At 40.3% G+C, this 12266-nt stretch overlaps 2 protein-coding genes across 8 annotated transcripts in view; one reads left to right on the forward strand and one right to left on the reverse strand.

The window, feature by feature from the left end:
* The window catches only part of DYNC1I2 (dynein cytoplasmic 1 intermediate chain 2), a 50173-nt gene that overhangs the window by 35862 nt on the left and 2045 nt on the right, over window positions 1-12266 (forward strand). For 4 of the 6 annotated variants that reach the window (XM_083348089.1, XM_083348091.1, XM_083348090.1 and 1 more), the window contains 2 exons: window positions 181-306; window positions 2046-2701. In XM_083348089.1, the coding sequence (XP_083204215.1) occupies window positions 181-306; window positions 2046-2159 (240 nt within the window). In that variant the 3' untranslated portion in view covers window positions 2160-2701. Of the gene's footprint in view, window positions 1-180; window positions 307-2045; window positions 2702-10444; window positions 10576-12266 lie in introns of those variants that run through there. The other 2 variants (XR_014490659.1, XR_014490658.1) reach the window with 2 other exon arrangements.
* Window positions 4942-12266, reverse strand: part of SLC25A12 (solute carrier family 25 member 12) — a 57517-nt gene continuing 50192 nt past the window's right edge. For both annotated transcript variants that reach the window (XM_083348087.1, XM_083348088.1), the window contains 4 exons: window positions 12003-12141; window positions 10439-10597; window positions 7403-7493; window positions 4942-5562 (listed from right to left, as the gene is read on the reverse strand). In XM_083348087.1, coding sequence (XP_083204213.1) covers window positions 5373-5562; window positions 7403-7493; window positions 10439-10597; window positions 12003-12141 — 579 coding nt within the window. In that variant the 3' untranslated portion in view covers window positions 4942-5372. The remainder of the gene's footprint in view (window positions 5563-7402; window positions 7494-10438; window positions 10598-12002; window positions 12142-12266) is intronic.

Here is a 12266-nt window from a genome sequence, read left to right on the forward strand (position 1 = left end):
TGGGTATATCAGAGAGATTTATATTGTTAAAGGTAAAATATTTCCTTCTCTGTTGTGTTAGGATAAGGGACAGCTAGATAACTTTAATGGTCATATTATCCTCTGAATATTTGTGACAACTCTAGCAAAATTCCAAAGGGTATAAATCATGACGAAGCATTATTGTTTGAACTGGGGTAGGTACCAACAGCGAGTATTATCGTGGATGGAAATCCAGCCCTTAATCATGTAAGATGGACAAATTCAGGACGTGAGATTGCTGTGGGAGATTCCGAAGGACAAATAGTAATTTATGATGTGGGAGAGGTAGGTAATTTTCTAACTTATTTTGTTTTGCTTCAATAATAAAGAGTGCACAGGAGTCATGTTTTTGTTTCAATTTAGTAAGTGTCTCTCTGTTTAAAGCTTGGGCAGATTTAAGTATGAGTGGGTGTGCTTGTGAAGATGAAAATTTGAAGAAATTATGATGAATATAGTTTTGTGAAGCAGCCTAAAATTGCTTCAAACTTTCCCATTTCTGGGAGACTACTGCCCAACCCAGTTTCCCATAATGCAGCTGCTCATCCACCATTCCTGTTTTATTCTAGGGGCAAGCATTTTGTAGTCATCAGATGGCAACAGTAGGCAGGACTATCAAATTACAAACTGTTTTGCAGAAAAGATTGTAGGAAGTTATTCAGAATTTTCCATGTTGCAAAATAATGTAAAAAGTTGTTTGTATCCAGCTCCTTTAAAAGAGAGAATATGAAAGGGAGAGCTACTGCATACAGTTTGCAACTGGGTTTAGGTCAGAAGGCCAAAGAGTGACTGCTTTTGATTCACTTCAGAATCCTTTATATTTGAGTTAGGGGAACTTCTCCAGGGCTGTCAAAGTTATTCAAACTAGTAGGTGTGGCTTAGGTTCGGACAAGTAAATAGCTTTCGAATTGCTTTTTTCCTACATCTGGTCTCGCCAAACAGTAGAACAACAGATTGGAAGTACAATTCTGCTAGAAAACAGAAGAACGTGAAATATATTATCCTCACCCTATGAACAGTTTACGTCCAATTAGACTCTGGCTAGATGCTACTACCTAGATCAGGGCTTTTCAACCAGTGGTACGGGTACCACCTGTGGTACATTGGCACCTGGCAGGTGGTATGCGACCATCCTAGAAAAGTAGCCAGGGAGGGGAATGAGCTGAGCCGGTGGCAGCACCCCACAAGCCTGAGCGAGAAACGGCTGGAGCTGCAGGGCTGTCAGGGCTCAGCGGAAGCACCAGGATCAGCGACAGGCTCCGGCTGGAGCTCAGCGCTGATCCCGGTGCTTCTGCTGAGCCCAGAAGCGCCGATCAGCTGGAATGTTGCAACATCTCCAGGGTCTTGTGATTTACATTCAGAGGCTTGGCAACTGATTCATATTTATGACGGTCAGTGTCCCAGGGTCATGTGAAGTGACCAAAACCTGCTGCGACCACCCTGAAGAGGGGGGGAGGGAATAAAAACAAAACACCCCCCCACTCCACCCCCGCTGCCAATCCTCAACAGAAATTCTCACAACAATGAAAACTTCGGACAGGAGGAAGAGCACCGCCGGGTGGGCAGGCAGGTGTCTTGTTTGGCTGTGGCTTGGGGGGAACTTTTTCAGTGGCATTGTAACTTCGAACACTCACTAAGTGAACTGTTGTAAGTCGAGGACTTCCTGTACTTCATCACTTTTTCTCCCCCCCCCTTTTTTTTTTTTTTGGTCATCAAGTTTTTGACACCTTGCTAGGTGACTGGTGATACTCGGATGTTGCCATATCCTAAAAGTGGTACAATGGGTGAAAAGGTTGAAAAGCCCTGACCTAGATCTTTGCTCACTGTGATTTCCTCATTGTAATGGAGATGGAGCCTACTCTTCATGTTGAAAGACATTTTGCATATACATAAAAATTCAGGGAACCTAGAAATGTATGTTTGTTTCAATTCTAGATTTTGGATACAAGCTAATGAAGGTTTTTTTTAAAAAAAATCAGCATATTCATATGTTTACTAATACCTCCAGTGTAACTATTTCTCCACAGCAAATTGCTGTTCCCCGAAGTGATGAGTGGACACGTTTTGGCCGGACATTAGCCGAAATTAATGCAAGCAGAGCTGATGCAGAAGAGGAAGCGGCAACTCGAATTCCTTCGTAAAATTTTACAGTGGCTTCTAGCAGTGGAATTTGGGAATGAGCTAAAAAAAGCTTCAATGTAGTAGCATGTTCTAGTCTGCAGCAGCAACTTGAAAGTGAAAACATGCAGTATACTCTGGATTTGACAAGTGTGTGAAGATTACTGAAGCAGATCTTGTGAAGTTGCTTTTTAAAAGCTAAATCACATATTCTTAATCTATTCTGCATATATTAATATTCATCCTAACTTGTTGAAACACTACTTACGTTGTATATTTAAAGTACTTAGGCTGTCCAACTTTCAATGGCATTTAAGTAAGTTATGTAAACCTATGTCTGAGGGGAAAAGATTATGGAACTGCTTAGAGTTTCACATTTATCTGTTCACAGTAACCTGTAATTGTTATACAGTAGGCTCCATGGGTAGTAGATCATGTAAAGGAATAAAAGTAATCTTTTTTTTTTAATTAATGGAAAATTTCTAAAACACCTTGGATTTTTTTGTTAATTCTTTGTAGTTAATAAGGATTCTTTATAAATAAAATACATGATGTTTTTATCATACATATCCATTTAAAGACTTGATTTTTTTAAATAGAATTGTGTTACATCTTAAGTCATGCAAGGAGATTTGTAAGGAAAAGGAAACTAAAAATGTACTTTCTATTTATAATAAAAAAAGTACAAGTGATTTTTAGGTTTAAGACTTCAGCTTAAATTGTTGAATTGGAGATAGCTTGCATAATCCTGCCTAAAAAGAAAAAAAAATGAAATCTTTTTGAAATCCTGTGACCACAGGATAATCTGTAATTTCTCTGGGCACTTTTCTAGAACGTAAGAGGCAGCACTTCATTTTTGTGTGGTAAACTCACAACAATCTCATGTAACCAGGAATAGAACAAATTCTCTGATTTCAAATTCACTCTAGATTTCATGTGGAAATATTAAAAATAAAGCTTCAAATAAAGTTTTTTACTACAGTTGTAACGTTTTGTAAACTAACCAGCAAATTGGCCATAAAGTAAGATTTTGCATTGCTGTAAAGTTGATTTTGCCATCGATGGTAGTTTCATTTTTTATAAATGCCAGTTACTGTCCTTCTGTGCAATAAGATTTTTTTTTCATTTGTAATTTTAATTGCTTCTGAAATAACTGCTTACAGGCTTTTTACATGTAGTTGCTTAGAATGGATGGCCAACCTGTGACTTTAATGTCACATGCAAACCTTTTTCCCATTCCTTTTTTTCAGATGTACCTGGTTTGTGCCGCTTTAATTGAGTAAAATGGCGCATTTCAGGGATATGTTTGGGGGTGGGGCAGGGTGGGTAAAATAAGTTAATGCATATTGGAGAAAAACTGTATATACTCCTAGATAAGCCCATTGGCAGATTTGCTGACTGACATTTTTAACCCAAGTGTGGCATTATGAAAAAAATAGCATTCATGGATAAGCCTACCCTGAAAGTTTTTGTATGATTTAATTTTCACAATTGGCTTATCAGCAGTTGGTGCCTTCCTTTTTTCATGGCATTTGTTTGAGGATCTGCAAGTATATAAGACATATATGGTACTTTAAAGAAGCTAAGGGAACAACCTACTATACATACTCACAGATAAGCCCAGACCAATTTTTTGGTGGATTTTGACCCTTAAAAGTCTTGTCTTATTTGCCACCATATATAGAAGGCTGAATATTTCAATCCTGTTTCTCCCATCATGGCATCACGAGGCACTCTGCAGTCATCGGTGTCATTTTTAAAAAGTGGCTTACTTCAGAGTAGGACACGGGATTGTCTTGTTCAGCTGGCGCCTTTAAAATGATTCGCATAGATACAAAATATTGTCTATAACAGACAAAATATTTTAAAAATGATTTTGTAAAGAGTCTTCCATTCATGTGGATTTCTGGGAATAGTGATAAATCAGCTTTGTTTGCACGTATTGGCAACCAGGTTCTCCAGCCTCTGGGATGCATTGGAGGTTTTTGCAGGCATTTTTGCCCCATTTCCCGATGAGGCTTCCTTAGTGCAACAGTTCAGAAGTGGGGGGGAGGGAGGGGCCGTACAGTTTGTGTAAGACCTGGACTTGAGGGCAGTTGGTGGTGATTGGAAGTTTCCTTGGAGGTATCTATTAATTGGCTGTGGGAATGGCGCCTCTATTTTGATGGGTTTATCGCATCTGCCTGAGGTCTGGATCAGGCATCTGAGTGAGTATAGATTTTAACCAGCTCTATTGAACTGTTGATGGTTCATTACCTTGGTATTGATCTCCCAAAGATAGAGAACCTGATTCCAAGAAAGTCTTGCATTTTTTTTTCTAGCACTTTCTATTCTAATGTTCACTATTTTTTGAAAGCTATATATATATATGCATATAGGAGGTTATGGGTGTATAGCAGAGTTCCTTTGTAGATAAGCCGCCAATTAAGAAGGAAATAGTCACGTGGGTAGCTTGCCTGAAATTCTGTTGCCCTTGCATATTGCCATGGCTTCATCATTAAGTAGCTCTCCTTGCATTCACTTAATTACTGGCAAAACAATGAGACCCCATTTCCAGGTCTTAAAAACATGCTGCATTTTTCCCCCCTCAGTCTATAATGGGGAGGCCAGAGACATTATTAATTCTTCAACTTCTCTGGGCTTTTAAAAATTGTACACATACGTATATAAGGAAGTTAAAAAAAAAACTTAAAACACCAGAGTATTAGAACATTACTGAAGAGCAACGTTGATAGGTTAATTTTATATTCTTTAAAACTTGGTCTCTTAAAGATTCACTGTCAAGAAAAAGACACTACAGGGCTCTGGTTTTAAATACATTTTATTGTCACATGATTTTTAGTAAAACACTTTCAAAACAGTCTGTACATTTCAAACTATTTAGAACTGCAACATCTGTTTCTAGAAATGCAACTGCAATCTCAATGCCATAATTATGTCTCTGTACAAAGATGTACAATATGTACAGTAACATGGAGTGCAAGCTGTGCAAAGCCAAGCCCTGGTTACTAATTCAAGCCATCAGAAGAAGAGAAAAGATCGATGACTTGATCATAAAGCCCAAATCAATTTCCTGTGGGCGAACAGCAATTGTATCTTTGTATAGAAAAAAGCAATGATTCAGTGTTCTGTCTCTGTTCAGTAAAGTGTCATGCAGCTGGCTGGAGAGCCAAGGACTGTTCTTGGATTTGTCCTTTGCGGCCACTTTTGCCTGGTGGAAATGCCAGCCCCAGGATTCAAGCTGCTGCTTTGGTTTGCACAGGAGTGGCACTCGCTGCTCGAAATTTTGGAAGAGAAAGCCCAAATTTGTTTTCAATTCCAGCAAAAGTAGCTGTGGCAAGCCGATACCCACCAAGGTGATCAGGATTAACGGGAGGAAGGCCTGAGATTCGAGACTTGGGATGTGGTTCTGAGCCGGAGGGCTTGCTAGTAAGAGACAAACAAGCAAACATTAGCCACATTCAGCTACTGTTAGCATAACTGTGTTACAGCATGTTCTGCTTTAATCCTGGTTCACTGACAACAACGGGCTTGGCTCACAAATACTGTATCTAATTAATTAACCATGACTTAATAGCACCAAAACCAATAATTTGAATCCATTTTTTGTCACTGCTAAGTTTTATGCTTATGGCTTGTTCACCAGGTATGTATCTGATCACATGCTTATCACCATTCTTTTACATAGCGACTATTGGGACTAAGGTGTAAGTAAATCCAGGGCAGGTGATTCTTCCCTTAGAAATTCATAGCCATGCTAATCTATGTATGATCCGGCCAAATGTTAAAAAGTGTTTCTTTTTTCCAAGAAGCACTATTTTGAACAGATGGTTAAACATTAAGGCTGCAAAGGGTGTCTGAAAGAGTTTTGATATTCCTAAATCTATTATAAAGCACATACTTTGGCTTCTATCTAACATATTTCTGGTTACTATTTTCTGGGTTTAATCCTGTTTCTCCTTAACTATGGCACGCACACACAGACATGCACGTGCATTAAAATTAGGGCTGTGCAGTGACTGCTACATTTGATTTGTATCCATCTTGGTAATAAAAAAATAAAATCATCCGCCTTGGGACACTTCCACACAAGATGTTTTCACTTCTCCCAATTCAAGTCTACTCACTTGTCATCCCAGACCAGAGGTAGGCAACCTTGGCTCTTTTTATGACTCGTGGACTTCAACTCCCAGAATTCCTGAGCCCACATGGCTCAGCATGGAAACCTCTCCCTTTCCCCTCAGCATGGCTGGCTCAGGAATTCTGGGAGTTGAAGTCCACAAGTCATAAAAGAGCCAAGGTTGCCTACCCCTGTCCCAGACAGTCATCTCTTCTAAACAAAGCTCAAACTGCCTGGAACTTGGAAAAAAAGCTCTTTCTTGAGTAGAAGGACCGTTTACCCTCCTATCAACATACAACACCTTAGTAGGTCCCATCAGGAGAATGCTGGTCTCCCTCTCAGTAACCCAGGCAAGAAAAGCAGGAATAAATTAAGCAAACTTCAATCAATTTTCTTTTCTTTACTGCACTATCAGACTGCCTGGGATTTTTATTTTACGTCTTTTTGCGCGAAATAGGAATAAAAACGTTTTAATTTTATGGAGCCCTTGGTGCTCTGAGCTTGTTTACTTGCAGATGTCTCAATATCCAGCTAGGTAACCTCATGAGTGTGGGGTTTGCTTCCTGCTTTGTATACAGCAGCTTGTCCTGCAAGGTTTTTTGGGAGTGTATTTAGTGTTAGATGTAAATAGCCCTAACCATTTCCTGTGATTAGAAAGTACACTGGGTAGTAGTTACTCTATTTATTATCCTGCTATTCATCCATTTTTGTAAAGATTCTATTTATATTCCAATAGCACTGTACAATTACTGAATTTGAGGATGAAAGTTCTTCAACCATTGCCATTTTACAGTTGTACTTCACTCTGTGGCACTACAGAACCAGACACTGTGGACAAATTTTGTCTTGAAATTCTATCCAATCCAGTCCTGTTTGAACCAGCCAGTCTGCCATACTATGGCCCAATTCTCATAAAACCGTTTCATGAAACTTTAATTGTATACTCTTCGATACGGGTGCTGCTTTGTACGAATGGGAAAGCTCCCTCTGATACAAATTGCTTTTACCTGATATTTTCCGTACTTATAAAAACAAAGAAAGGCAGAAATACTATACAATTTACGGAGTTTCATCAGCAAAAAAAAATGTAATGGGCTGGTACATAAATCAATCTCATTTAAAATTTAGAGGATCACTTATACTTACATGCCTCCAAAATCCACATAGAGCCAGCGCTGCAGAAGTTCGTAAGTCACTAAAGTAACACCAAACTGGGGTGAGGATCTGAACACTCGGGCTGTTGAAAAGGAAGAGTTCAATGTAACACACATAAAATATACCGAAAACATTATTCCCCTCTTTCATAAGCACCGTTATGGAGAGCGTAGAAGGAACAAGAAATAACTAGAAAAATAAATGTAACAGACAAGAGGGGAGAAAATCTAAATTTAATTTACATGACCATTCATAAATACCACTCCAGTTTTCTGTCCTTGAAACCACAGTTGCTGTCACCATGTCCATAAACCACTTCGTGCACTTTTTGTCCTTCAAATTTCTCACTTCTCTGCCCTATTTCTCCTGAGAATCACAACTCCATCCACCTATGATTTCCCTCTTCTCAAGACATTTACTCTTTCTTCTCATATTAGTTTGACACTCAACTTTTTTTTCCTCTACATAACCAGGTCACATCAACATGCTTCTTTTTAAACTGGTCATTCACCTTTTTATTTAATCCACAAGCACCCATTCATTTTTTTACCACTTCTTGTTTTTACTCGTACCCACTGCACTCAAGCTGCTTTACATTCTCCCGACTTCTCCCATCCTCCCCTTCTATGTAACAAAATGGACAGATGTTTGTAAAAAAAGTCATGTCACTTCTTGCAAAACTTTCTTTGCAACAGATCACACATCAGCCACTATTTTTATATACATCTGTACGTCTGAAAAATTCTCCATCCCATTTCTCTTTTTGAAAAAAAAAACATATAAAAATATTCTACTCACTCTAGATTTGGAGGGGAGGGGTTGCCACTTATATATGCTTTGCAATTGTTCAGATCATCTCCCATGTCAAACCCAACTACTTTGTTTTTTCATGCATTTATTCACAGATCCGTATTCTGCCTTGCTTCTAATGTACAGTGTAAATCATTTGGGCTCCCAGCCAACAACACAATATAAGCTGTTACAAAAATTCAACCACATTCCTCCCGAACCTCTTGTGTCCCTGTAAACATTCCTCTATATCAGGGGTGTCAAACTGCTGGCCCGCGGACCAGACATATCACGACGAAACCGCGCCTACCCCATTGCTGGCAATGGGGAAAAAGCTCCAATATGTCATGCGACGTCACATGACGTCGCGAGTTTGACATGCCTGCCTATATTATAAACAAGCAATGGAGTATAACATATGTTCGACTTACTTCTCTTTAGAGTCACGTTTCCATGGCCTACTGAAAGGCCAGTAGGGTTGTCTGCATCTCCAGAGAGAGGCTATTAACACAGGGCAGGTACTATTCTTGGGAACTACTCTGTTCTTATTTCCTCCCTAAAAAGTCCCTGGGGAAAGTGATCCATTGAAACAGCAAAAAGTCATCAGTATGCTCACTTCTATCCTAGCTTTGTATAAGATAACTGAATGTATATTTTTTTCTAAATAAATCAAATGTTGATGATACCTAATTATGCATCTTTGCCCCAGGCAAATTAAGTGATGCTATTGAGGTTCTGTTCCAGTATCTGCAGACTGCAGAGGTTAGGATGGGAAAAAAGGTTTCAGCTTAACCTTGGCAATATGGAATTGCTGTGGGTTTTAAGACCTCCCCAATCCTGTGACTTGACTTTCCATTTTTATGTCTGATGGGGATAGCCCTCCTCCAGACAAAATTGGCGCACATTTTGGGATTCCAGAAGGACTCCCAGTTCCTGTTCAAAGAACAGGTGACAGCTGTAGGGCTTCTGAGCAGGTTGTCTGTACCAGTTATGCTTATTCCTTCTTGTCATGGGCATTAAAGACTGGGATGTGCCTGCAGGCATTGGAGCCAGGAGATTAATCCTGTTGATAGATTTGCTGTTTGGTCTGTGCAGATTAATACAATTCCCATAATTTTATCAGGTTTCTATTCTGGGTTGTGGTTTTTAATCCTCTGCTGAGGTAGACAGATGTATTAATTCCTTAATTAATATGACATCCAACGTTATCTAGTAATAGTAAAAGGGGGGCTTTCGCACAGGTTCGCCTGGTGCGTCAGTTGCGGCCCTATCTAGACCGGGATGCCCTGTGTGCGGTCACTCATGCGCTCGTGACCTCTCGTCTTGACTATTGCAATTCTCTCTACATGGGGCTTCCCTTGAAGACCACTCGGAGGCTCCAACTGGTACAGAATGCGGCCGCGAGAGTTGTCTTGGGAGTTTCCCGGTACTCCCATGTTACACCTTTGCTCCGCGAGCTGCATTGGTTACCAGTTGTCTTCCGGGTGAGGTTCAAGGTCTTAGTGATGGTTTTTAAGTCCTTACATGGCATGGGTCCGGAATACCTCGGGGACCACCTGCTGCCGGCGTCGACTCCCCTCCGCCCTGTGCGTTCCCACAGAGAGGGCCTCCTCAGGGTGCCTCCAGTCAGAGAATGTCGGCTGGTGGCCCCCAGGGGGAGGGCCTTCTCTGTGGGCGCTCCGGCTTTGTGGAATCAGCTGCCGGTTGAGCTCCAGATGGCACCGGATCTCCGCTCCTTCCGGCGCGGGTTAAAGACCCATTTATTTGAACAAGCTGGCCTGGCCTGATGGGGAGTTACTTAGGGTTTTAATATTTATATATATTTTCTATTGTTTTTACTGTGGGCAATAATTTAATTCTTTTTTAACTTTTGTATTTTTGTAGTTTTATGATATGCCCTGTTCACCGCCCTGAGTCCTTCGGGAGAAGGGCGGTATAAAAATTTAATAAAACCTAAAACCTAAACCTAAACCTAAAATCAGGACTAATGAATCAGCAAGTCACAAGCACAACTAAAGAAAAATCTCTTTATGGTGTTCTATGAAAACTAGAATCTCTAACCTCACTCCCACCAATGAGGCTATACATTCAATTTACTGATAAAGATATGAAGATGGATCTGAAGTTGCCAGAGGGGGAGACAGCTGCAAGGCTGTATCCGTTACTCTCACAATTTTAATACCATTCATTAATACAGATGAGTTCTCTACTGATGAGAATGTGAAATCTTTTTCTTGCCTGCAGCTCCCTTCCAAAAAGCAGAAGGCCCTTCTTCCCGAAGTATCTTTGCAAAACAATCAATGACTCCGCTGTAGGTTGTCTGACCAGCACGAGCAGCCACTTGCAGTCTCGTCTTGATGACATCAGCAGGAGTCACCAAAGAAGCAGCAGGCACACCTTTGGGAGAAATGGACTTCAGCTGAGTCTACGTACTACCAAAAGTGAGAAATAGTACATACAAAATACTGAAGTTTTAGAAGAATAGCTTCAGAGTGTCGTTCAGAACTGTGACAAAAGAGGAGCTCCCCATAACCTTGTACAACACTGATAGGTTTTAAATAGCACTGTACAAGTAGTCCTTGACTTACAACCGTTCACTTAATGACCATTCAAAGTTACATCGTTGAAAAAGGTGGATTATGACCCTTTTTCACGTTTCCAGTTGTTGCAGCATCCCCACGGTCAGATGCTTAACGATTGACTCATTCTTATGACGGTTCTGGAGTCATGTGATCCCCTTTTGTGACCTTCTGACAAGCAAAGTCAATGGGGAAGCAAGATTCACTTAACAACCACTTTACTAACTTAACAGCTGCAGCGATTCATTTAACAATTGTGGTTAAAAATAAAAAATAAAATCACAAAACGGGGCAAAACTCACTTAACAAATGTCACACTTAGCAACAGAAAATTTGAACTCGGTTGAGGTCATAAGTTGAGGACTACCTGTATTCGACAAGGATGAGCCGAAAAATGTTTGGACCCCATTCTCCCCCACCCCCACTCTGAATATTTCTCACTACAAATCTGGCAACACAGTAGATTGCACCAATTCTAAAGAGCAATTCCTACAAGCAAATGTCAATCCTCACTTGCTCTCAATCAGTTTGAGTGCTGTATGCACACAGGCTTAGAGAGGAGGAGGTTGCTAGGTAACCATATATGAAACTTAGGGGTCCTCACATGATCAACAAGAACTGGCTTAATATATTGTTCCTAACCGAGTGGCAATGCGCCTAAATGAGAACCTGCCAGTGGAATGGAGAGGAGAAGCTTCAAATAGATAAATGTTGTTTTTTCCCCCACACCAAGATCAAGGACTAATTTCCTTTCTTCTTTTACAGACATATTTTAAGTTTCTCCTTCCAACCAATATGAGCACAGCTTCCCAAAACTGAACTGTAACTGCCTAAATTGGGCCTTTCATTTTGCATACCCTGCCAAAATTAAGAGTTTTGTTCCAAACGTAGGAAAAGGCCATAGATTATTCTTACTGCCTTGAAAAATGGTCACCCAGGCTGAGAGCTTTGAAACAAGGGCAAATCCCAGCTAACCCACCAACCCAATTTGACTACATGTTGCTGAGCTGCATTAAGCTGTTTATCCACATTATGCAAATGTAATTAGCCATCATCAAAATTAGGCTACCTCCCACCAGGAATAAAGGTGATCAAATTTGGATTAAGTTAAACACAATAGTATATTAGCTTCCTACACGTGGTCTGATGAATATTAAATGTTGCCAAGAATTTGAATGCGGGGGGTGGGGTGGACTTATTTGCCAATTACTCAACAAAGTTACCTGCAATAGCACCAGCTGTAAGGAGATTAAGCCCTCCCACACGGCCATTTTCATCTGCAAGCATCAGTTTACAATGAGCATAGACAGGAAAATAGATTGCAGAAAAGGGAATGTCTCGGAGAAAACATGCCTTGGCTCCCTGTCACATGGAAAAGAGAAACAAAGAATGAATCAGTCACGCATACAGGAGAAATTTTCACTGCCTCTGATCACAAGGGAACAGGGCACACAGCGGATATGGGAAGTGCAAATTATTACAGTGCC

This window comes from Vipera ursinii (assembly GCF_947247035.1).
Source record: "Vipera ursinii genome assembly, chromosome: 1".
Taxonomy (NCBI): domain Eukaryota; kingdom Metazoa; phylum Chordata; class Lepidosauria; order Squamata; family Viperidae; genus Vipera; species Vipera ursinii.